This window comes from Salminus brasiliensis, chromosome 12 (genome assembly GCF_030463535.1).
Source record: "Salminus brasiliensis chromosome 12, fSalBra1.hap2, whole genome shotgun sequence".
NCBI lineage: Eukaryota > Metazoa > Chordata > Actinopteri > Characiformes > Bryconidae > Salminus > Salminus brasiliensis.
Genome location: NC_132889.1, coordinates 34,873,984 through 34,901,318, shown reverse-complemented (window position 1 = coordinate 34,901,318; position 27,335 = coordinate 34,873,984). Strand labels below are relative to the sequence as shown.

The 27,335-nt window shown below is 43.3% G+C and overlaps 1 protein-coding gene across 2 annotated transcripts; it reads right to left on the bottom strand.

Annotated features, from left to right (window-relative positions):
• Nucleotides 1-1,082: 1,082 nt before the first annotated feature.
• mylk5 (myosin, light chain kinase 5) lies at nt 1,083-27,335 on the bottom strand. Of its 2 annotated transcripts, XM_072693551.1 has the most exons (17): nt 27,016-27,335; nt 22,578-22,715; nt 21,049-21,201; nt 18,774-18,935; nt 15,819-15,854; nt 11,316-11,443; nt 11,068-11,221; nt 10,493-10,804; nt 7,733-7,832; nt 5,797-6,000; nt 4,882-5,099; nt 4,525-4,648; nt 3,282-3,434; nt 2,973-3,096; nt 2,759-2,846; nt 1,766-1,888; nt 1,083-1,676 (listed from the first exon to the last, which is right to left on the bottom strand). In XM_072693551.1, exons 1-17 carry the CDS (start codon nt 27,161-27,163, stop codon nt 1,450-1,452), a joined length of 2,592 nt encoding a protein of 863 aa, XP_072549652.1. In that variant the 5' UTR covers nt 27,164-27,335; the 3' UTR covers nt 1,083-1,449. The 2 variants fall into 2 exon arrangements, with proteins under 2 accessions (XP_072549652.1, XP_072549653.1); XM_072693552.1 differs by lacking the exon at nt 15,819-15,854.

Here is a 27,335-nt window from a genome sequence, read left to right as displayed (position 1 = left end):
ATAGAAATTAGCATCGTTTCAGTGTGATCAAATCAAAAGTTTTTAGAGTTCTGAGAGTATTAGCAGTTATTAATAACGATATAGAGATGATAAATGCCTATAAGGACTTTGGTAGTATTTATTGTTTACCTATACAAGAGAATCTCAGGTGTTGTTGAGACCTGCTGTGAATAATAAGTAAAGCAGAGGAGCTTATTTTTAATAAACGCTTTTAAGAATCACAAAAATATTACTGTAAACAGGTTGGCGATTCATTAAGAGGAAGCCATATTTAGCCAAGCTTATACTTATTATAATTCTTATTTTCAAAGTCAAAATTGCGTTACTCTCAGACCCATGGTGCAACAATAAATATTAAACATTTAACTAAACATTAAACATTAAATAACCCTCGTTACCATCAGATCAGGCTAGACAGCAGTCATCCAACATACAGCCTGTTTACCATACTGTCATCAGGCAGGAGATACCGCAGCATCCAGACCAGAACAACCCGGCTAATGAACAGTTTCTACCCACTGGCTGTCAGGCTTCTGAACAAACTGTGAAGCTGAAAGACCCCAATACCATTTCACTCGGCCTCTTTTCAATATTATTTATTTATATATCGCTGCTACGGTTCATATCACTAAGTCACTTTTAATATATACTGTATATATCTTTTGTATATATATATTAACCTGCCTATACAAAATGTTCTACAGTGTTTCTATATACATTTATATTCCTTTATGGTATTATCTGAAATGATGGATGGTGGAGCTCCATCCTGTACTTCATCCAGCATCCTGACCTCACTAACGCTCTTGCCACTTAATGCAATCAAATCCTCACAGCAATGCTCCTACAAAATCTAGAAGAAAGCCTTCCTCCCTGGACCGTACAGACAGTTACTCCAGCAGGAGCAGGACAAATTTGTTTAATAAAACCCTTGATTTGAGAAAAAAAACAAAGAATACACAGGTGTCCCAATACTTTTGTCCATTTTTGTGTAAATGAACTAAGCTCTGAAGCCCTACATATAGTTTGGAGAGTCCTAGGAAGCTAAACCCAGAGTCCATCAATCACACCGAGGCCAGAAGTGTTGTCTGCACTGCTCGATTTATTGAAGTTACAGGATAATTCTGGGGATATTAACACGCTTCAGGCCTTTTCCGCAGACACTGAGACTTTACTATACGGACACTTGTATAAACGCTGTTAAATGATGCATACAATATCAACCAAGCCTGTAAGCACTCGAGTGAGGTCATATATGATGGAACTTCCACTTCCACAAGCTGAGGCATCATATTTCATATTTTAAGACAAAAGAGAGATATGGACAGTGTGTGTGTGTGAGAGATATAGAGAGAGAGAGAGAGAGAGAGATAGAGTAGTTATGTATGTATAGTTATTATATATAATATATATCTTCTATATCTAAATCTATAGGTGTTTAAGACTGTCTCAGTCTGTATCTTCATCCTGGACTGCCACAGTGAGTTTGGCGGAGCACAGCGCCTCCCCGAGGATGTTAGTGGCTCTGCAGGAGTATGTGCCGCTCTGCTCCAGGGATACATTCTCCAGGATCAGGGTGCAGGTGCCGCCCTCCTCGTACTCTACCTGCACACTGCCCTCTATCTCCTTCAGCACCTCTCCATCCTTCAGCCACACCACCTCAGGGTCCGGGTAACCTGAGAGATATAATGTAAAGTAAAATGAAGGACAATAAGTGGTTTCTAATAAATACAGCAAGTGGACGGACAGTGCAGGTATGTCTAACCTGTGACCTGGCAGAAGAACTCGGCGATGGAGTCCTCAAAGACAGACAGGTCAATCGGAGTCTTACTGAACTCAGGCTTGGACTGCATCTTCTTCTCTAGAGACTGGAGAGCATGCTCAGTTTCTGTGCGAGACCAAAGACAGGACAGGTCACACACATATAGAAAAAAGGACCAGCCATTACATTAGAACCACCTGCTTAATAGTGTTTAGGCCCCCCTTGTGCAGCTAAAACTGCTCTAACTTGTCGAGGCATTTCCTTTGTGTGATTGGTCCAGGCAGTCTAGCATTCGCTCCCCACCCACATCAGTGGGTCCTGGGTGACCATGAGCTAGTCGTTGGTTCACTGGTCGTCCTTTCTTGGAGCATTTTGGTATGTACTATCCACTGCATACCGGGAACACCCCACAAGAGCTGCCTGATGTTCTTGAGATGTTCTGACCCAGTCGTCTGGTCCAGTCAACCTGGCTCTCTTGTTGAAGAAGCTCAGATTCTTATGCCTGACCATTTTCCCTGCTTCCAACACCAATCATCCTAAAGAACTGACTGTTTACTTGCTGCCTAATATGTAGATCCCACCTCTTGACAGATGCCATTGGAACTAGATCATCAATGACTGCACACCAAACATACACTATATGGACAAAAGTATTGGGACACACTTCTTAATCAGGGGTGTGAGGGGTATTATTGAACAGTGGAACCACAGCGACTCTCAGCAGACCACGTAAAGTGACAGAGCGGGGTCAGGGCCGAGTGCTGAGCTCAGAGCACAGTGCAGAAAAGTCTCCAATGCTCTGCTGCTGATTCGATAACTGCACAGCTCCAGACATGCTGCTGTTAAAGCTGCAGAGCAAAGGGGGGCCAGCTGTGTAGCTGTCCCAATACTTTTGTCCATATAGTGATTAGTCAACTACATGTTGGGGTATTTCATGGGGGGGATTATGTCCAGACAGGAAGATGCATGACTTGTCAGAGTGTGAGTGTATTTTACCGTCCACAGGGCTGGGGAGAGAAGCCGAGCTGTCGGCTTTCGACAGTAAGGCCATCCTCTTCAGAGCCAGCACGGCTTTGCCTGTTTTCTGCACATAAACACAGAGTCCATTCAGTCTGGGCTAATCTCAGACACCATCTTGAGGACACACAGAACCTAAGAGCGGCCTTTATGGCTTCCTGTAAAGTCTCCTGTGTGAGTACTGTTGTGGTACCTTCCACTTCTGCCTGGCTAAGAACTTCTTCATCTTGTCTTTGGAGAGATTTTTGGCGGTGCTGGGGTTCGCAGAGTCCACCATCCAGGAGTGAGCCAGAGCTTCTTCACAAGACAACCGGCGTCTGTCAGAGACAGAGAAATGTGTATGAGTGGGTGCGTTTTTTCCTCTTTATGGGACAAGATGACCAAATGAGCTTGAGTGAATTAGCGGACAGAGGAACGGCTGATTTGATCAAAAAAGACAAAGGGGGTCTTCATGGGGTGTCCTAATTTTGTCACATGTCTGTGTATGACGACTTTGCCTGACCTGACATCTTTGTGCAGCAGAGAACTGATGAAATCTTTGGCCTGGCGAGTGATGTCCTCAAAGCTTTCCTCATCAAACTCCCACTGGGCTCCAGTCACTAGAGCCAAGGTTTCTGAATCATTGTCCCCAAGGAATGGAGACTCACCACTCAACCTTTATACACACACACACACAGAAGAACACAGACGGACACCAGACAAACAAATATTGCTGTTACATTATTATTATTGTTATTATTATCATATTTAATACTAGGATGAACACATGTAATCACAGCAGGAACCCCTGTGTGAGAGGACACAGCTAAGACTGTGTCTGCAGTCTAATCACAGTCAGTCTCATAACCAGCAAGGTGGTGATTAAGGCCAATCACAGTTTGGAGATTAGGACTAATCACAGAGAAAGGCCTTAGGCCGTAGACACTGATCTTGATGATTAGGACCAATCACAGTCAGGGGGAGGGCTCAGAACAAGTTATATTGTAATTAGGACCAATCACAGTCAGGGGGAGATCTCAGAACAAATGTTTTTGTAATAGGGGCCAATCACAGTCAGGGGGAGAGCTCAGAACAAACATTGGTCTTGATGATTAGGACCAATCACAGTCAGGGGGAGGGCTCAGAACAAATGTTTTTGTAATAGGAGCCAATCACAGTCAGGGGGAGAGCTCAGAACAAACATTGGTATTGATGATTTCGACCAGTCACAGTTAGAGGGAGGTTCCAGAACAAATAATACAGTGATTAGGAACAATCACAGTCAGGGGGAGGTTCCAGAACAAATAATACAGTGATTAGGAACAATCACAGTCAGGGGGAGGTTCCAGAGCAAATAATACAGTGGTTAGGACCAATCACAGTCAGGGGGAGGTCTCAGAACAAATTATTTTGTGATAGGGGCCAATCACAGTCTGGAGAAAGTCTGGGATAAAAAGAGGAGGCCATTAATTGCCAATCTCTGTCAGGGGAAAACAAACAATATAGTGATAGTCAGGGGGAGGTCTTAGATCAATCAAGGAGATGATTAGAACCAAATCACGGTCAGGGGGAGGTCTTAGAACAAACATTAGTCTTGATGATTAGGACCAGTCGCAGTCAGGAAGAAGTGAGATTGGTAACAGTCCAAGTCCAGTGATTGTTAGCAATATTAGTGTAGCATTTCCTATTGTACACTAAAGCAAGAGGCAAACCAAGGTAAATAGCTGATGCATACACACACACACACACACACAATTATGACTCACAGTATATAACAGATCACTCCAATGCTCCACATATCAGTGGCCAAACAGATGGGTTCATAGTTAATGACCTCTGGAGCCACAAATTCCGGAGTGCCGTGCATCACCTTCACTGGGTTCGAGGGATCTGAAAATATACACACACATAAACACCCATATAGACTCCCTCAGCAACAGGTACTAATGAAACTAAGGATTGGGAGCCCCCTAGTGGCCAGAATGCCCAATCATTAATATACAGAATACACACACACAAATAAAAAGGGTAGAGAATTCAGGTCCACAAAGTAAACAAATCCGGCCCACACCAGCACATGCTAATGCTCTCCCACTGACACTGTGACCTGCAGACACACTCACCCAGCTTGGCGGCGAGTCCGAAGTCGATGATTTTAATCTGAATGCCGGTTCTGTTCACACACACAATGTTCTCAGGTTTGAGGTCCAGGTGGACGATGTTCTGCTCGTGCATGTACTGGATCCCCTGCAGGATCTGACGCATGTAGCCCACACTCGACGGCTCTGTGTGCTCATAATTATCATCCACGATGCGCTCAAACAGCTCTCCACCTGCAATACTACACACACACACACACACACACACACACACACATTTAAAATATAAACCACACAGGAGTTCATTGTTTGTCTTATTGAAATTGCATCAATAGTGGGAAAAGCCACCCGTGGCTCGTATTACACTAGCGAGACGTCTGGGCATGGACTGACTGTACCCCTCTGGCATCAATGACCTGTGGGGCGCCACTGTTATGGTGTTGGGAGGCCCTCTAGACCATCCCACAAAGTTAGTGGTTTGCGAGATGCTACCAGCCTTCGCCCACTGTTACAGTCATATCAAAATATTATGACCACCCCTGGGGTGGAATGAACTTGGCCCGGGACGTCACAGATGCTGTGTGACCGGGTTTACTGCACATATATATAAATAAGCACGCACACCAGTCAGCTGTAGCAGGGAGCACATTGATCATCAAGGGCAAAAGACATGATCTAAATGATGTCCAATAGGGCATGATATTAGGGAACCGGGCGAACCGGGCCACTCAGTTCGTGGGATGTTTTAGAGCATGCCGAAATAAAGGTGTAATGAGATGTACAATTCACCTCTATAATGACCACCTTCCGCCACAGTCCATACAGTCCATGCCAGTCTCGCTGTGTAAATTTGTACTTCATGTTTTTTTATTTAGCACACTGAGTTAACATCCACAGTGCAGGCTGGAAAAAGTAAGTGGTTCTGAATCAGACACTCACAACTCCATCACCATCACTATCTCAGGCTTGTTGTCGTAAGCTGCCAGGCACTGCACCAGCTTAGGATGGTGGAGGAAGTTCATCAGTTCTATCTCTTTCTTGGCCGCCTCTCTCTCCTTCGCACGCCGACCCTTATAGAACTTCCCAGCACACACGCGTCCCGTCTGCTTATGGGTCAGCCGGAACACCTGACCAAACTTCCCTCTGCGAGAGAATAAGAGAGAGAGAGCAAGAGAGTGAGAGAGAGACAAGCAATAAAGCTTTAGAGCCCCGTGTCACAGAAACCCACAGTGCTTCTTATGGTTCTTTGAGCGATGCCATAGGAGAACCTCTTTTGGTTCCAAAAAGAACATTTCAAAGGTCTGAAGAACCTTCACTGGAGGTTCTTTACCAATTTAAAGGTTCCTCACACTCACACACACATCTCTTACAAATATCCTTCTTTATGGAACCAAGATGCTTCCTCCATGGCCTCACTCAAAGAACCTTTTAGAGACATTTTTATGTATTAGAATATACATGTCCAAATGTTTGTGGACGCCTCTTCTAATGAATGCATTCAGCAATTTTAAGTTGCAATCAGTGCTGATACAGATGTGCAAGTGTACACATACACACACGTACACACACACAGCTTGTCTAGTCCCTATAGAGAGGCACTGCCAATAGAATAGGACTGTTGTCTAATGCCAGGTGTGGGCTAGAGGGATATAGGTGTATATATGGGTTTATAGGGGTATATAGGGGTATATAGGGGTACACCACACATTTATGTGTTCTCCCGCCCCCAAAAATTCAAGGACGTGCTAGCTTACATTTTAACCTGTGATTAATCAAAATTACTTAATTAATGTGATTAACGGCATTAAACTTTTTAATAGATAAAAACATTATTATGAACCCTAAAGCCGGCGTGGAGTCCTAAATTAGACAGAGACCGGACTTTGTTGGAACACGCTTCACGTTTTTTTTTGTTATCTGATCCAATAATAATCCGTCCTCTAAGTGACCTTTTCCTAAGAATTTAAGGCTCTTTGAGTCTGTCAGCTAATACAGGGGGCCGTTACGTCTTAACACAACTATGCCTACACACCCTCTCCCCAAACCTACACACACACTCATCACCTGAGCCGTTTCAGAGAACCTGAATGTTGGGATATTTTCTGAACAAGAGCGGACAAGACTGCAGTTTTCTACGTGTGTGTGAGTTTGTTTATTTGGTTTAATATAGTTTCAAGACATACACACTATATGTCCAAATGTTTGTGGACACCCCTTTCGAACAAATGCACTCAGCTACTTTACGTTGCACCCATTGCTGACACAGATGTGCAAATGAACACACACAGCTTGTCTAGGCCCAGTAGAGAAGTATTATTGCCAATAGAATAGGACTCTCTGGAACAGATCAAGAACAGATGAAGCTATTGGCACCATGCTGCCTAATGCCAGGTGTGGGCTACAGGGGTATAGAGGGGCATTGAGCTGTGGAGCTATGGAGCAGTGGAAGAACTGTGTTCTCTGGAATGATGGTTGGTGCCCCATCCAATACTTTTGGGGAGGTGGGGTGGTGAGCATCAAACATCCTGACCTCACTAACACTACCTTTTGTAGCTGAATGCAATCAAATCCTCACAGAAATTCTACAAAAACTAGTAGAATGCCTTCTTCCCTGAACAGTAGAGACAGTTACTCCAGCCTTGATGAGTTAGCCTTGATTTCAGAAGTAATGAATGAGCAGGTGTCCCAATATTTTTGTCTATATTGTGAACATCTATACACCCACTAATTCATGCAATTATCTAATCAGCCAATGATTTGGCAGCAGTGCAATTCATAATATCATGCAGATATGGGCCCTGACTCTACCATCTGTGAGCCTCAGTGTGTGTGTGTGTGTGTGTGTGTGTGTGTGTGTGTGTGCAAAGATACTTACACTCCTAGTTTCTCCAATACATTGTAGTGGTCAGCGACTTTGTGCACATCATCAATTTGAACGGTCACATAATCGTTCATCTTCTCCTCATGCTGCTCCCCTGTAAAGCAGAGCACAGAGTACATCAGCACAGACCAACACCCCAACATCACTGAACACAGCTGTCACATACTGTCGATACACTACTGCAGATAGTACAACACTTCATTTCCTATGTCCAGTACACACGTACGGTCAAATATAATTGGACACATTGCCAATGTTATATTACATGTAATAAAACTAGACCTGCTGCTTTTGTAAAGTTGGGCATGTTTGTGCGGTAAATCCTGCTATAAAAGCAGCAGAATGAACAAGTGAGCAGGTGTCCCAATACTTTTGTCCATATCGTGAATGTATATAAATACATAGGAACACCTATACACCTTCTTATTTATGTCATTATTGAATCAGCCAATGATTTGGCAGCTGTGCAATTCATAAAATCATGCAGCTATGGGCCCTGACTCTACCATCTGTGAACCTCAGTGTGTGTGTGTGTGTGTGTGTATTGCTACATATAATAAATCTGCTGCTTTTGTAAATTGAGCATGTTTATGCTAAAGTAAATTCCACGATAAAAAACAGCGGGTGTGAGGCAGTGGTTTCAGAATGGTTGACAGCATTTAGAGTCAGTTAAGCTTGTCAGTGACTTCATAACTAAGGCAGGTCAAGGGAAGACAAGGCCAGGTTGTTTACACAGCAAGGGAATACAAGGCGCTTGCATAAATGAAAGCAAAATGAAATAAAAACACAGCATAAAAAAGTGATTTAATGCATTTTTAATTAAATAAATAAAGTGAAGTGAATTTAATAAAGTTAAATGTAATAAAATTAAATAATTTATTTAAATTACACCATACTCAACCCCCCCCCTGCACACCCTCCTGCCACTGCTACCTGCCTAATGACTATGTTAAAATCTACATAGACTCTCAACTATCTGCCACCAGTATTGTTATTATTACTATTATTATTAGCATCACTACTATCATCAATAATTTATAAATAGCTCTGACCAGAAGAAGACAGTGCTCTCCTAGTGAGTCTTGGTTGCTCCTAAGGTTTCTCTCTCCAGCTCTGAGGGAGTTTTACTTGCCACTGTGGCCTTTGGTTTGCTTACCGGGGGTCTTGGGTCTCGGTGACCTCCTGTGCTCTTACAGATTCTGTAAAGCTGCTTTGTCACAATGGTAGTTGTAAAAAGTGATATACAAATACGTTTGATTTGATATTGTCTTATTTTATTTCTATATTTATATATTGATATATTTTCAGCTTTAATGTTGGTGTACTTTACCATCGTTGCATCTGAAACAGTCACTCCAACAAAGCCAACCTGAACTGAACTGAACTCGAAAACAGTGGCGATAAAGGACGAGAGCAACAGAAAGTAAACAGGAAAATACTAAAAGGGTGCAAAGCGGCTCATTAAAAAGTCTAAAAGTCACATGCTTCTAAAATAAAAAGGGTGCTATTGAGCGAGGCCACAGAGGAACCACTGGTTCCCTATTTGACCCGTTTGAACCAGCTGCTGCTGATGAGAGTAAAGAGGGGTTTATTTGAGTTATTTTGTGCTGTTTGAGGACTTTTATTCACTGTAGAGCACTGTTTACAGTTAGAGCTCTGTAGAAAAGAGACTACATTGGAAATCAGAAAATATGTGTAATGTCCAATGTAGTAATAAATGCATGTATTTGAATAATACATAAATAACATTGCAAATAATTTTGCTGCAGTTGAATTACGTTTACATTAAAGGCATTTTCTTAAGAGCGACTTACAAAAGTGCTTCTCTGTTCACTCAGAAAATACCCTTAGCTAGTTTGTATAGACTAGGATCCTAAAGATCCATCTAAGCTTAGATACTACTAAATACAGAAGTCAGTAAGGAGAGCACAATAGTTTGAAGACAGTGAGACACCCAGAAATAAGGTCTGGATGCTTGGATCATCTTATGTAATTTATTTTATGTATTTATGTTGTCAGGTTATTTAACCCTGCCCTGTTTTATTGTACTGTATTTATTTACTTGTTATGTATTGCAGTAATGTGGGTTTGTGTACTAAAACAGTCCTTTTATGCAACAGTTCTTCATTACTTTCTCCCCCTTAGGCTACATTTTGATTACTGTGCCTTTAAGACAGTAGGAATGATCTCTGTTTTGATTGACTGACCTGTTTTGTGGCATATTCAAAGTCTGTCAGTGCAGGGAAATCAGCAAACTGTGCTTCTGCCCGGTCCCAGTTGCTCACCCCTGGTCTAGACTGTAACACTCCTTATAACTTCAGCGTGGATGCGTGCTATAGGCTGCTATAGATATATGTACTGTATGTAAGTATGTTGTTTTTCATGACGTCTAAGTTGGTGAAATTTCTCTTTCTAGATCTTCCACTATCAGCTGTGAGGGGTATTATTGAAGAGTGGAAGCGTTTAGGAACCACAGCAGCTCACAGAAGACCATGTAAAGCTACAGAGCGGGGTCAGGGCCGAGTGCTGAGCTCAGAGTGTAGCTCAGAAAAGTACCTCTGACTCAATAACTGCAGAGCTCCAGAACTGCTGCTGTTAGAGCTTAGAGCAAAGGGGGACCAGCTCCATATTAATAATGCCTATGGGTTTAGAATGGGACATCATTAAAGCTCCTGTAAGTGTAATGTGTGAGGTGTCCCAATACTTTTGTTCATATAGTGTATGAGATAAATATATATTTATATCATTGTTCACCTGAGCTGTCCATCTTGATTACTGGTGACTCCTGGCTGGGTTCGCTGACCCCCACTGCGTTACAGGCCCTCACTCTGAAGCGGTACACTCCTTGTGGCTGGAGTCCGGAGCTCACTCTTAGGGATGTGCTCCTGCAGTGGGCAGAAAGCTCGGTCCAGTGGTTACTGTGGTCAGAGCCTACAGACTGAACCTCAACCACGTAGCCGGTGACGGCAGAACCTCCGTCGTAACACGGGCCGGACCAGGAGAGGACCACTGAGTGCTCGGAGAGAACACACACGACTGGGCACGATGCAGGGGGCTGGGGTCGCTCTGAAACATACAGACAGATAAGAAGTGGAATTAAATATTAAATATACATTATATACTAATTTACAAATATACTAGGTCATTTTGCAGCATTTCTATTGGTCCATTGATCATAAAGATCGTAAAGAACAGATAGCAGCTTTCAAATGTGTTAAAGGTTTTGCTCATGATATGCAGGGACCACACCAAAGAACCATAAGAGCAAAGTCAATAGTGTTGGAGCTTCAAGATACAGTACCAGCAAGTGTGTAGTGGGCAGAGCTTACCAATGACGGACAGGGTGAGAGTGTGTTGGGTGAAGCTATTGCGGTCTCGTATGACCAGAGTATATCGTCCAGAGTCCTCAGGCCGAGCGTCAGAAATGACCAGAGTGCTTCTGTCACTATTGCTCTCTATAGAGTACCTACAACCCTCCAACACCTAGAGAGAGAGAGCAATTATTTCTCTTGTGAATGTGTGTGTGTGTGTGTGTGTGTGTGTGTGTGTGTGTGTAAATGTATATAGGCTTCAGTACCTCCTTTCTGTTGCGGATCCAGCAGGACACGACTGGGTGGCTGCCTTTAAACTCACAGCTCAAACGCACACTCTCCCCAACCCGAACCTCCACTTGATTGCAGGGGGAGATCACCTGCAGTGGGACAACTGGACACACAGAGCAACAAGCTTGGGTCAGATGACATTAATACACACCTCCACTAATGAAACAGCTTTACACAAACACCTCCACTAACAGCAAACACCCTCATGAACCCATTCAACATCACACAAATATCTTCACTAACGCACAAACACTTTCTAACCACCTACACAAATACCCCTAAAACACCCTTTCTTTAATAAAATACCTTCATAAACTCCTCCACTAAAAACAAAACACCCCCTTGAACACCTGAATACCTTCACAAACACCTTTACTAACACCTGTACTAACAAAAACAACAAAACATCTTCACTAACAACTTCACAACAAAGCACCTTCAGAAACACCATCACTACACCAAACGCCATCAACACACCTTCACAAACACCATCACAACACCAAACACCTCCAAAGCACCTTCACAAACACCATCACAACACCAAACACCTCCAAAGCACCTTCACAAACACCATCACAACACCAAACACCTCCAAAGCACCTTCACAAACACCATCACAACACCAAACACCTCCAAAGCACCTTCACAAACACCATCAAAACACCAAAGCACCTTCACAAACACCATCACAACACCAAACACATCCAAAGCACCTTCACAAACACCATCACAACACCAAAGCACCTTCACAAACACCATCACAACACCAAACACATCCAAAGCACCTTCACAAACACCATCACAAGACCAAATTACACCAAAGCACATTCACAAACACCATCAAATCACCAAAGCACCTTCACAAACACCATCACAACACCAAACACACCAACATATCTTTATAAACACCTTCACAAAACCAAAGCACTTTAACAAACACCATCACAACACTAAAGCACCTTCACATAGAATACATTTACTATCATCTTCATAAACATCTTCACAACATCAAAAATCTTCAAAAGAACCCACCCTGAACCCAGAGTGCCAAACAGTTCTGCACCGCTCTAATCAGAGATATTCATTCTCGCTTTTCTAATATCTATACATCCACCTACAGTAAAGCAACTGTGGCTGTGGCCAGAGGTGGATGTACACTTAGGACTGTTTACTGAAAACTCAATGGGAGGCTGGATGACCTCAGGCTTACATTAAAGCTCTCGAACCCTCCTCCCTGTCCTGAGTCAATATTTACCACTCGATTTTACTGCTTCCTTCGGGTCACCTGTTCACCAATGCTTTGATACACATAATTAATCATCCCCTCTGCCACACACACACACACACATCAGTGTACAAAACACACACACACACACACACACAGTATCTGCCTTTATAGTCCTGCAGCAAATAAAACGCTCAATTCTCACTAAGAGCCGCAAAAGCTGCCATTATTCAAATCAGAGCCGTTAACTTAATTTGACTGCACGTGACAGAAGCCGGCCTTATGCCTTCACTGACCACATGTTGCAATTAGCATGCTAAAAACTGACCTCAGCTATCAGAGGGTTTTACATAAAAGGCCGAAAAGGCTTCAGCTAACACACATAGCACTGTAACCCCATTCAAACAAGCAGCAGCAGCCTCTGGAAACAGCGAGTCTGTGTGTACGCTGATGTAATCTGGCGCTCGGCCACAGCACGCCTTCCTTTCACGGCCTTTGTTTTGGGGTTTTTTCAGAACGTGACGCGAGAAAACAGTATCTGTGAAAACCTGCTTCCTCTGTGATCGCTCTGCAGCTCTGTGCTCACAACTTTGAAAAGATATATCATGTGTCCAAATATTTGTGGACACTCTTTATATTTATAATGAATATCTTGTAATGCATTCGACTACTTTAAGCTGCACTGTTTGCTGACACTGATGTGCAAATACACACACAGCTTGTCTAGTGCCTGTGGAGAAGTATTGCCAATAGAATAGGACTCTCTAGAGCAAAACAAACATTAACCTATTAATTGGCACCATGCTGCCTAATGCCAGACGTGGGCTTGAGGGGTATAAAGCCCCCCAGCACTGAGCTGTTGAGCAGTGGAACTACTGTGTGGTTGGTGCTCTGTCCAATACCTGACTTGGGATGAGTTGGGGAGTGGGTTGGTTGGTTAAGGTGGGGTCATGAGCATCCAACATAATGACCTCACTCTTGTTCTTGTCGCTAAATGCTATCAAATTCTCCATGACATTTCCACCGCCATGCTTCACAGTTTTCACATTCTTCTGTCTGATGGTAGGTGCTGTACTTTATTGTGGCGAGAGCAACCTGTAGGTCCTGTGGTGACATTTTAGGACTGTTGGAGACGTCTTTACTCATCTCGTGGTCTCCACTCATGGACTGAACTTGCTAGGACGGTCTGATCTGGCCCTGCTGGCAGTTCTTTTCAATGTCCTCCACTTGTAGATGATGTAGTGGACAGTGGAACATCTGATTTCTAACTGTTCTGAGATCTTCTTAAACCCCTTCCCAGACGGACCTGCATCTACAACCTTCTTTCTGAAGGCCTCAGAGAGCTCTTTGGCTCTGACCTTGATGGTGAACTTCACGTCTCACTTCAACAATCAAGAGCAGACCAGAATAAACGTCTGAGGTTTAAATAAGACCTCAGACTCCTCCAGAATAATCCTCTCCAACCATGCTCTGATCATCTGCAGCTGATGCTCTGCACCTGATTCTAATTTTACACAATTTTACAATTTTAGGTGTATTAGCCCCATCTCTCAGTACCTCAGTACTTCACAGGTGGAGTTGAAATATCCAGATGTTTAAATATATTGGTCCTAACTTTTTCACATGTCTAGATAACAGCATATTAACTATGGGACCCACCAACTAGGGAATGTGTGCTAATGCCAATACAATAAGCAAGCCGCTTTGGCAGTAAGTAGGTTGGTGTAACCTAGTGATTACCCTGTTGTAGACTAAGGTCCAGTTCCCTGGCTTGCCAAGCACACCACACTACCCTCTTACAAATAATGGTGCTACAAAAGGTTATTTGGCTACAGTTTTGGTTCCAAGACGAACAATGATGAGTGTGGAGAACCTTTACATTAATACATCAAGGGATAAAGCGGTTCCTCTATGATACGGCTCTAAGAACCCTTTATTTGTAAGAACCTTTATCTATAAGAGCGTCCCACAAGCTCTCACTGGTGGTGATTTTGTTGCCATAGCCTGAACTTCCCCACTTCTCAACCCACTTGATGGGTGCTGTGGCTTGCGGTGTTGTCTGGTTGGCATTTTGAGTCATTGTTTGAGTCAATAGATGTCTTAAACAGCCCCAGCACAGCTGCCCAACATCAGCGTATGACGTCGGAACATCTGGGCAAATGTTGTTCTGACTGCCAGCGTCTACAGAGTAGTGCAGAGCAAGTGTGTCTATAAAAGTCACTTTTCCAAGAAAACCTGATCTCAGAAGGCCTGTGAGTGGAGAGCAGGCTGTACTGTGCGTAGAGAGGGCTGATTGAATTAACCTAGGAAGCGGAGGTCACATTAGTTACAGTTTAACTGACTTTTATGGACTAAAAGAGCGGCATTACTAGGTCGAAATGTCGCATGACTGATCTTTTCACTGAAATCCAGCTTTGTTGAAAGCTGTAAGGATCAAGGATCAGAGGCCAAAACAGAGAATAGACAGAGCCAATGTATAAATATCTCAGAATAAGGTCACTGATATAAGCTCATCTTCTGAAATGCATTAAATAAACATACAAAAATGTTAAAACATCCATAAATCCAACATATATTTGTCACATATTAACTTTAAAATTAGAATTTGCACATTTCAAGTTTGGGAGACCCATCTTAGTCAGACTTTAACAGATACACAGTATAAGTGTAAGACATATTAATCAATATATGACAGAAAATATTCTTATTATTATATTATTATTATATAAGCTGCCTTCAAATAGAAATATATGCTACCTTCAAATATATATAAACAATTTAAATGTAACATATATATATGTTTTATATGAATATAATGATAAATTGACCAATAGAAATGCTCCAAAATTATAAAAAAAAAAATATATATATATATATATAGTCAATGTAAGATTTCATTCCATGTAATTTTGGAGTATTTCTATTGGTCGATTCATCATCATATTTTATTACAATGTAATGAACAACTGCCAGATTCACATTGGGACAAAAAATTAAAAACTTCAAAAATAGAGATTTGTTTTTGTGACAGCGACAATATGTACATATATTTTAAAATATGTCCCCAAACCTTTATGATTTATGCGCGTATGATCATATATCAGATTCCTCTACAGGTCCAAATTCAATAAAGTTTACTAACTGAGAACCCACATAGCTGCAAAGCCTCAGTGAGGGTGAAGCTGGAACAGAGAGAAAGGAGAGTGGACTGATGGAGAGCTGGAGAGATGAAGGGCAGTAGTGATGGTCTTACCTGTCCCTGAGCTGCTTCTCCTCTTCGCTGTGACTTCTAGGACAGGTGAAGAAGAAACACTGGTGAGCAAACACTCATGCACATGCAGGGGAGGGGTTTAAAAGAGGTGTGTGGTGTGCATTTGTGGCAGTGATATGCATGTGGCAGAAATGGACACTTCCCTTAAAAGGGAAGAGTTCAGGTATGCCTGAAAAAAGAGAACAGGTAAAGCCGGCACTGCAGGATAAAGGGCATTTAGAGCATGGCTATCTTCAGCTAGACCAGAAACACACATGCTATTCATACACAAATATGAGATATGGCTGTTTCCTGCTTGGCTATGGCTGTTTTACACAACAGGGAGGAAGCATCAGTGTGACGTCATTAAAGACAATGTAGTCAAGACATATTTGGTCCCTCATTTTTGCTTCGTTTTGTGTCCTAGAGGGTCTCTAGGGTCTCTTATCTTTAGCATAGGTGACAATAAGAGTTCAGTACATGAAAGTGACAAACCGTGAACCTCAAACACTGCTGTTCCTCCTTCAAAACAACATCCAGCAGAACCAAAACAGAGCTGGAAAACAGGCCGATTCCAAAACCCCAAAACTGTTACATCACAGTCTTGACGTGCTAGATTTACACCCCCAGAATGTACATAAACTCCGCCTTCTAGAGAAGCCTTAGGCTGCATCCCAATTGTGTACTGTACATTAGAGCTGGGCAATATGAAATATGAAATATAAATGGCCACCCAGCCCAACCTGCTGGAAGATTGCCCGCTGAGGTCCCCTCTACCTGCGTCAGACCAGCTGCCACCTATCGGTCCAACCAGCAGGCCCCCCACCCACCACCACCCATAGCAGACCAGCCGTACACCCTCCTACCACTGCTACCTGTTTAGTGACCATGTTAAAACCATTTTGAACTATCTGTTATACCTGGTTTGGTAATTTTGATCATTAATGTTTAAATAGTTCTGATCAGAGGAGGACGGGTCGGGTCCCCCTTGTGAGTCTTGGTTCCTCCCAAGGTTTCTTCCTCCAGCTCTGAGGGAGGTTCTCCTTGCCACTGTCTCCGTTGGCTGCTCACTGGGGGTCTTTGACCCTTCATGTCTTTTATTAATTACTAATTATGTAAAGCTGCTTTGTGACGACAACAGTTATAAAAAGCTATACAAATAAATCTGACTTAACTTGACTATGACAATATTCTATCGTATCGTGATAAATTTTGCATTATGCATTTATGAGTGTATCATGATATCGTCCGTGCTTAAAGAACACTGATATTTATATTTTGAGTAAAAATCACAGTACTCAGTATTGGAGAGTATTTGGAAAGCAGTTAAAAAAAAACGCTGCTGGTGCATTTTGTCTTCATGACGAGATATTAGATAAATATCGTATATTGTAAAAAAAAGTATTTAAATATCGTGATATGAAATTGTTCCATATCGCCCAGCTCTACTGCACACTAATACTATAAGGTAAAGACTAATCTTAATAGTATCCATAGTATCCACTTATCTCAATAAAGAGGGTTTGGCAGGTTAGGACATGAAAATATTGACATACTAGCTAACATGCTAACAGGAAGTGATGAAGTGTTGCTATGCCAACATACGTCACGGCAACTTCTTCAGCTGTCATTGCCGCTGTACTTGCATCCTTATTTGCCACATTTAAACACTTTTTTCCAAATAAAAGAAGCTCCTCCTTTTCCGTGTTGCATTGCGGGACAATAGTGTTGCTATATTGTCGCTGGCGGACAAAAACCTTATATCTCCAAAATGCTGACTTTACAAGAGAAGGAAAAAACTTCTTAACTTTCAATGGAAGTCAATGTAAAAAGTGAGTACTTCTATTGGTCCATTCATCATGAAATTCTGATACAATGTAAAGAACAATTGCCATTTACATAACATTACATTTATGGCATTTTGCAGACGCTCTTATCCAGAGCGACATACAAGGTTATTCATATCACAGAGGTGGGCCAACGTAGTGTTAGGAGTCTGGCCCAAGGACTCTTATTGGTGTAGCGCAGCACAGTCACCCAGACCGGGAATCGAACCCTGGTCTCCCACATGGTGTTATAACTCAGTGGCAGGTAGTGGCGTTATCTGTTGCGCCACACCAACCACACCAACCATTGCCAGATTCACATTATGTCAAAAAGTGAAAAACGTAAAAATGGAGGTACAAGGTTTTTGCAGGGCAGCGACGATACTCTACATGCGCAAAACTAGTCAGGATTACTAATGGCTACACAATTGTGACAAACTGTTAGTCAAAGTGACTTCAGGAAAATATGGTGTTGTTGATACTGGAGAGCAGCTCATCACCTCCAGACTCTGCTAGTAATGGGAAATATGGGCTGCAATGGGAGCCAGGCCTTGTGATCACAGCTTTTCCTGTGCCCGTGTCTGTCTATTCTCTCCATCGTCTGCTCCGTAGAAAACAAGCTGAAACAATCTGGAGCTAAACTCACATCAGAAGACAAAACAACCGGAAGAAGGCGAAACAACCCAGGGAAGCAAAGGGGTGAGAGCGAATGAGAGAAAGGCTAAAAGCTAACTGGCTACAGCACATTACACCGAGTGGACACAGCGAGGGGACATAAGACTGTTTTTATATTATCTATGCTATAAGAGTTCAGGGTTGTTGTTTTTTCATGGGGAGCTAGTGGGCAAAAAGTCATCTAAATAAGAAACAGTACCACTAGCACCAAGAAACTAGCACCACTTTGTAGGCTGTGATAGAAATGCCATTCATGCAAGTCTTTGTAGTTCATTTGGGTAAACAGCAGGGTGTGATCTGGCAACCACTGTTTTACCCTATTAGCTTCGACTACTTGTTTAGCCTTTAGTGCAGAACTAAAAATGCTGTAGTCTTGGCTAATCAGCTACATTTGTGGTCAGAGAGAAACTGTGCACATTTCTAAGCTTTAGTAAGATCTGCTTTAGCAAAGGTTTACCTTTCCTGTGAGTCGGACTTTCGGTTTGAGGAGAACCTGCTCCTCTGAAAACACTGCTGTCGTTCAGAACGTTCTGAGGTGATTTCACAGCACCGTTTTTCAGTCCAGGAGCAGGAGCTTGAGGCGAGCGGGAGTGACCGTGCTGGACTAAAATGACCATTTCTTGGATTTATATAAGAAGAGAGAGAGAGAGAGAGAGAGAGAGAGAGAGAGAGATTAATAAAGTCAGATAATGAAGATACTGCTGTCATTCATTCATCCATCCATCCATCCATACAGCTGTCCATCCATTTTCTTATCCTGGTCAGGGTCACAGTGGGTCTAGCCCACCTGAAACCACTGGTCACAAGACAGTACCCTCTGGCCAGGGCACAAGTCCATTATGGGGTAGGCCACTCACACCTTCACACCTAGGGACAATTTAGCATAGCAAATTCCCCCAGCATCTACATATATCCCAGTATCTACTGTCCTGAGACAGCAGACCCCCAAAACCTTCTTCCAAGGTGGACTAAAATTGAGCCGTATAAGTGCTGATATGTGATGATAACATGTCTTGGATATGATTTATATTGTCAGAAAAAACCCTGATCCTAAACGGCCACTTTACAGAAGAAAAAACCTTCTCAGCTTTCAATGGACGTCAATGTAAAAAAAAATTATCCAAGTATTTCTGGAGCGTTTCTATTGGTCCGTTTATCATCAAGAAATTCTATAAGAGTGTAAAGAACCAACGGCAGATAATCATCATGTCAAACAGTAAAAACAACAGAAATGGAGGATTTCACATTAAACAGGGGATATACAGTGTGTGTGGATCTGTGTCTCAAGCGGCGTCCTATTTGAACTGGGATGTTGGAATTTCCATGATGGCCGCATGGCACTTTAACAGTAGTAAAAGCAGCAGTATTACACAGTTTATTAGCACTTCCAGCTGTCTGTGTCTCATTAGGTCAGTCGTGTCCACAGTACTGGACTACGTCTATCTGTGGACGAGATTCTAAGGTGAGCAAAATACTGTATAATGTGTTGTTATCGACTGGTATCGCTAACAATGCTAACCTGGGTCAATGCTATCCTGGGACAATGCTAACCTGGGTCAATGCTAACCTGTGCGTAGTAAAACGCGGGACATATGGTTAGATTTGCCTTAAAACACATTAAAGGATTATCAAACCAGTTGTGGTAAATATAATCTTTAAAAATGTGCTGAAATACACTACCGGTCAAAAGTTTTAGAACACTCCCAATTTTCCATTGTTTTTATTGACATTTAAGTCCATTTACCAATAACTTGGTATGTTATAAAGTCCTGTGACTTCAAATAGTACAAAATTAAGCAGCAAACTGCCGGGGCTTTAGAGTAAAATGAACTAAAAATTGAAATTAGAAAATCATTGGAAGTCATTGGTAAAGAATTTACAGATTTACAACCCCGTTATCTACATAGAATCAGTGTAGAGCTGTGTTACAGCAGTCTGCACCGCAGGATTTCGAGGTCATTGCGCTTTCAGAGGTCTGTTATAATGTCTGGAAGAAGACGCTTAATACAGGAAAGTATACTGACCTCCTAAAAGTGTTGCTCTGCCCTTTGAGAAATTACAGGTGAAAAGGGAATGTTCTAAGGATGGTTTCCTTCATCATGAAGCTCTTTAAAACTAGAGAAAACTGAAGTCTGGTACAGTAAGAGGTCTGACAGACTCGCATCCACAACATCCTCAGAAGACGGGTTTCTGAGAGTCAACGCTCACATGACAACAGGACCAGGTCTCAGTTTCAGCTGTGAGGAGAAGACCTGGGGCTGCAGGTTTGACTGCAGGTGGACTGGCAGTAAGAAAGTCAGTGCTGAGATGGCAAAGCAAGCAGAGCAGGCTTGCGTGGGCCGTACAACACTGACAGTGGACCACTGAAAAAATGGAGGGTGGAGTAAAACGTCTGACCGGCAGTGTAGTGTAGAATTATCAGAATGTTTAACTGGAATGCGGCCAACTCTGGTATGTCATTCCCAGCTCCAACATCCAGCTTCCGAGGTAAATGTAACGCAGCAGGGGTCTAACCCTGATCGTATGCTTAAGATTTTGTAAAGAGCTCTTTACACAGTGAGGCTCGCTCCGCTGGGGCTGTAGGTCAGGACTTTTTGGCCCCCAGAAAACACCCTCCTGCAGCTCCTGGACAGGAGGTCACTGAAGCACAACAACTTCTCTGAAATGACTCAACAGATTGTGAGGTGTGTGTGTGTGTGTGTGTGTGTGTGTCTGTGCATGGTGGGAGCTACCTTTGATACACACGGCTGAACTGCTAGAAGTTTTCCCAGCAGTGTTTTCAGCTACGCAGGTGTACGCTCCGGCATCTTCCGGGAGACATTCCCTAATGACCAGCCTTGCCTCTCCACTGACCAACGAGGACTCACCAAACCTCACCTCCTCACCTGAGAGAGAGAGAGAGAGAGAGAGAGAGAGAGAGAGAGAGAGAGAAAGATGGGGGGAGATAGAGAGGGGGAGAAAAAAGAAATAGAGAGAGAGACATTGAAGAGACAAGAGAGAGAAGAGAGAGAAAAAGAGAGAGAGAGAAATGGGAAGAGAGAGATGGAGAGAGAGGGAGAGAAATTGGGAAATAGAAGAGAGAGACAGAAATGGGGAGAGAAAAGAAAGAGATAGGAAGAGAGACGAGAGAGAGATGGTTGAGAGAGAAGGGAGAGAGAAATGGTGTGAGAGAGAAGAGAGATAGGGAGAGAGAAGAGAGAGAAATGGGGAGAGAGAAGAGAGAGAGAGAAATGGGGAGAGAGAAGAGAGAGAGAGAGAGAGAGAGAGAGAAATTTGAAAGAGAAGAGAGAAAGAAATGTGAAGAGGGAAGAGAGAGAGAGATGGAAAGAGAGAAGAGAGAAATGGGGAGAGAGAAAAGGGAGATGGAGAGAGACGAGAGAGAAATGGGGAGAGAAGAGAAAGAGAGAGATGAGAAGAGGGAAGAGAGAAAGATGGTTGAGAGAGAAGGGAGAGAGAAATGGTGTGAGAGAGAAGAGAGATAGGGAGAGAGAAGAGAGACAGATGGGGAGAGAGAAGAGAGAGAGAGAGAAATGGGAGAGAGAAGAGAGAGAAATGGGGAGAGAGAAGAGAGAGAAATGGTGAGAGAGGAGAGAGAGAGAAATGGTGAGAGAGGAGAGAGAGAGAAGTGGGGAGAGAGAAGAGAGAGAAATTGTGAGAGAGGAGAGAGAGAGAAGTGGGGAGAGAGAAGAGAGAGAAATGGTGAGAGAGGAGAGAGAGAGAAGTGGGGAGAGAGAAGAGAGAGAAATTGTGAGAGAGGAGAGAGAGAGAAATGGTGAGAGAGGAGAGAGAGAGAAGTGGGGAGAGAGAAGAGAGAGAAATTGTGAGAGAGGAGAGAGAGAGAAGTGGGGAGAGAGAAGAGAGAGAAATGGTGAGAGAGGAGAGAGAGAGAAATGGGAAGAGAGAGAAGAGAGAGAGAAATGGGGAGAGAGACGAGAGAGAGAAATGGGGAGAGAGATGGGAAGAGAGAGAAGAGAGAGAGAGAAATGGGGAGAGAGAAAAGAGAGAGAAATGGGGAGAGAGACGAGAGAGAGAGAGAGAGAGAGAGAGAGAGAGAGAGAGAGAGAGAGAGAGCGAGATGGGGATTGAGAAAAAGAGAGAGAGAAGGAAGAGAGAGATATTGATACAGAGTGATAGAAGAGAGTGTAAGAAAGAAGAAGAGAGAGAGAGGAGAGAGAGTCAGTCCACTGAAGAGTGTAGGTGTATTTAAAATATATACTCTTTTACTAATTTCCTGAGTTTTACTGTTTTAAAGAAAACTCACCATTATGAAACCAGGACACTCTGATTGGCTGCTTTCCCGTAATGACACCCCTTAATGTGATGTCACTTCCTTCATCCACCAGACTGTCCTGAAGGGGCTCGAGGAAGACGGGAGCAGCACCTTTATCCACTTCATCCACTGCGGCAATAAATGACCACATGTATCAGTTATGGGGGAGAGGGAGGGCCATTTCCTTCAGCCCAACGTCAGCTGTGGACCATCAGACCTGCTTGGTGGCTGTGGTACTTTGTGAAATTAGTGGAAAGGTGCCATTGAGTATTAACGTTGGTGTTTGCTCCATAAACAGTAAGAGTGGGACTGCTTTGTGCTCTGCTTTGATTGGCTGGTTTAGGTCACCACGACAGCTCACAGGACCCATATAGCTTAGCTTAGCATAGAGCTTAGCATAGCATAGCTTTGTTTTTAGCACTGTAACAAGAACACTGTCATTATTTCAGTGTCCTCCAAGATCCTGCGCTGTGGTGTTCGCTTAGCTAGCTGAAGAGATGGTAAAGCTGGTCAGCTGAGGTTAGCTTTTAGTCTAGCATGAAAACTCATTCACTACCTGGGCTTTTGCTACGTTGCATGCCGAGTTTGAGCTCCCCTTCTGCGGACACTGGCACAGGAGAAGTGTGAGAAAGCTCTCAGTGAGGAGTTATCTATAGTACGAGCTGTACACACATGCACAAATACACACAGCCATTTGTAGAACTCACTGAGAGTACTGAGAGGCCTGAAGATCATTTCTCTGCATTGATGGACTTTATATCACACCTACTACGCTTTCCTCACCTCCACCCAACTGAACATGTGTCAAACCGCAATGGCATGACAGCCACAGGCATGTGAGATGTAGGCCCGTACCCATACTGCATAACCCCTGCGTTTACTGCTCTCTCAGCACAGTCTCACTTATCAGTCTGAACAATCTATGCAAGACGTTGGGTGGAGAACAGCCGAGTACATGATCATTAACCTTTGCGCATGTGTCGCCTGGAGACTTGCAACATGTTCAGCTTTCTCCACGTCATCCGTTAGGCCTTACTGGTCAAGCCCGCGGAGCCGCCATGTTTGCTTTCCTCTTTCTGGACTTCTTTATTTTCTATGCAACAGACACTATGTGTCCAAATATTTGTGGACACCTTTTCTAATAAATGCATTCAGCTACTTTAAGTTGCACCCATTGCTGACGCAGATGTGCATATGCCCACACACACACACACACACACACACACACACACACAGCTTGTCTAGTCCTTGTAGAGAAGTACTGTCAATAGAATAGGACTCTCTGCAGCAGCATGCCTAATGCCAGGCGTGGGCTTGAGGAGTGTACAGCCCCCCTCTGTTCTCTGAAATTATGGAGGGTGATCCATCCAATACTTTTGGGATGAGTTGGGGGTGATGAGGTGGGGTGGTGATTATCCAACATCCTGACCTCACTAATGCTCTTGTCGCTGAATGCAATCAAATCCTCACAGGAGTGCCCCACTCCAAATTCTTGGAGAAAGCCTTCTTCCCTGGACAGTAGAGAGAGTTACTCCGACACAAGCAGGATCAACTCTTTAATAATACCGTCGATTTCGGAAGAAACCGTAAATGAACATAAATGAGTGTCCCAATACTTTTGTCCATGTAGCGTATATTTAATTGTTGGGTAATATACAGTATTAACAGTATTCTAGTTCAAATTTGTACCATGTAGCATAGCCAGCATTACATTTTATGGGGTGGCCTAGATACAGGTTGGGGGGATCATATAGGAAGCACTATAGAGGAACCAGGCTATAGTAGCTAGCCTATTTTCTTTAGCTTCCATAACCATGGCTCCGGCTGCTGATGGCAGGCAGCATGACCCAGGATTTAAGGTGGGAGCATTCACAAGGGTGTGCACCTCATTGTTTACATGATTCACACATTGTTTTCATGCCTGTGTCTCAAGAGTGCTCTAGAGAGTGCTCTGTGGGAGAGCACTGGTTAACTCTCAGTGTGTGCAGTACTGACTGTGGTGCCCTTGTTATGATGCAGCTGCATTACGCTGTATTAGTGCTCATGTGAGACTTCAGTATCAGGGGAACATTTTCACGTACAGTGATAGTACAGGCCAAACATGCCTTTTTAAAAGTGTCTAGTGGTTTCCTACTACCGGGTGTGAAGCGATTACCTGCATACATCTTCTAGACAACACATCCAGTCTAGTCATAACATCCACATTACTACGTATTGTACTCATCTGTCCCGTCATGACTAGCCTAATCACAAACATGACCCCAACCCTAAATCACCTCAAATATGCACACACACTCTGACATACACCATGTGAATTAGATAACTGGACATACCCCAATAGGAAGGTCTCTTAAATATATTATATAAATATATCACTAATATTAATAATAATATAATAGTAAGTCTCAGGAGTTTCAGGAACGGTAGCACTTCCTCATCCAGAGGCTCTGGAGAGGAAGCAGTGGATTACAAACAGGGGCAGGATTTCCTCCAGCCTGTTTACATCAAGCGTCCTGGAACAACAGCTGCCATTTATATCACAAAAACCTCGTATCTTCATTTTTGACAATTCCACTTCTTGACATAACGTGAATCTGGCTGCTGCTTTTTACATGAGCTAAAATTGGTCTCCTCAGTGACTCGTTTGAATGTTTGAATGAAAAAGGAATGAAAGGGAATCTGTAGGCCATGATAACGCTGTGCTCAGCAGTCTCAGCAGCACTCTCCACAAGGGGGAGCTGTGAGCACTCAAACACTGCTGTGTTCGCCACTGAAAAACACACACTCACACCAGCAGGAGCTACTGCTAGCTGTGACAAACTGTGTGTATAGAAAGTAAAGTATCTATCCCTGGGTAACTATCCCAAACAGCTCAGCAGTCAGCGAACAGGCCACTCTTAAGGTAACTCAGGTTACTGGTAAACACGGCAGCACTGCGCACAGGTTTTAGGCCCTTAATCACATTATCATGAATCATGTCTTTAAACAGTGAGAGAGTTTTTACTGTAGAAGCTCCAGATCTCATCAGAACAGATAAAGCAGGTGAACATAAATCCAGTAAAATGGAGAAACAAGAGCTTCTCAATCTGAAGAAAGAAAGTAGTGAGATCTTGTTGGTGAGCTAGTCTGAAGAACAGAGCTTGGTTCCTCCAGGTTTCTCCTGGACGCCCCCCAGTCCAGCCAGCACAGCGTGGAGGATGTGTTCAACTCCATCAGCATCAGCAGCAGCAGCAGCAGCAGCAGCTCACCTGATGTACCATCATTAAGCCCTGATTTACCACCAAACCAGGTGTTGATCTGAGGAGAACTCTAAATAATACTAGACTCCATGAGGAGAACTTTGGAGATGTTCTAATGATGAACACAGTGATGGAGAACCTCAACTTTTTCTATCTATTTATTGTAATATTAGAGTTTTACTAGAGCAAATAAACACTTACTGCCCAGATAAGCAGCTAGTTTACTGTGTTTATAAGCTGCAGTGCTGCAGTGATTTACATCATATATATACACAGTCATATCAGAACATTATGACCACCCCTCGACCTGGGATGGCACAGATGTCACGTGACAGGGTTCCCTAGAAGACATACAGCGTTGCTACAATGTAGTCCAAAGGTAACACACCTCATTATTAGGTAACGCTGCCTCTTGTTAATTAGACTACCTTTGGACAACTTTCCAAAACCCCAATCATGTTCAATGGTTCATTTTCTGACAGTAGAACATCATATGTTTTAGAACACGTGTTTGCTGGGTTGGCTGCACATATAAACAGGCGAGCACACCAGTCAGTGGTAGCAGAGCACAGAATGATCGTCACAGGCAAAGGACGCGATCTGGCAATCTGACTGATGTCAAAAGGGGATGATACTAGAGTACCGGACAAAGAATGGCAGCATCTCGGACACTACGCCGAGAATGGACCTCTCACACATTTAGAGCCTCCCAACGGCACAACAGTGGTGCCAAATGGGCCACTGATGCCAGAGGGGAGTGACGACTCCAGTAAGTGGTACAGAGCAATCCACGCTCTACTGTGGAGCAGCTAACCTCTATAATGACCACCTTCATCACCTGATACAGTCAGCCCAGCCACGACGTCCCGCTACTGTCATCCAAGCCAAGGGTGCTTATTCCCACTATTAAATAAGTGGTTATAATATTCTGATATTGGCCTATAAATACTAATCTGATTATGTGACTAATCTGCAAAATAATACTAATAACTCTTAGATTACTAATATAATCAATACTGACTGCCCTAATTAGCATAATGTTACGGCTAATCAATCACTGTTGCCTTTCATTAATTGTTAGCAATGTTAGCCGATCACTCTGACTGCAGAGGACTTCATAACGGGCAGCAGTTGCCCAATATATGCACCCACCGACACACTCCCACACACATACACACACACACACTTACCGGGGTTGTTTGTTTGTCTCTCTCCACTCCTCGAGGTGCTGCTGGTGGTGCTGTAGGCGTTTGAGCGTTTGGCTCCTCCAGATGTTGGAGCTGACAGCTGGATCCTGAGAGTGGACACATATCGCTTCTGTCCTCCACAAGCAGTCATAGCCTTCCACACCGGACAAACACACACACACACACACTCACACTCACACTGGCTGGACTGAAATAGAGCTCTAATACATTTCCCCTCACTGCTTATCAAACTTCCACCCTTGCTTCTGCTCTCTCTCTCTCTCTCTCTCTCTCTCTCTCTCTCTCTCTCTCTCTCTCACTCG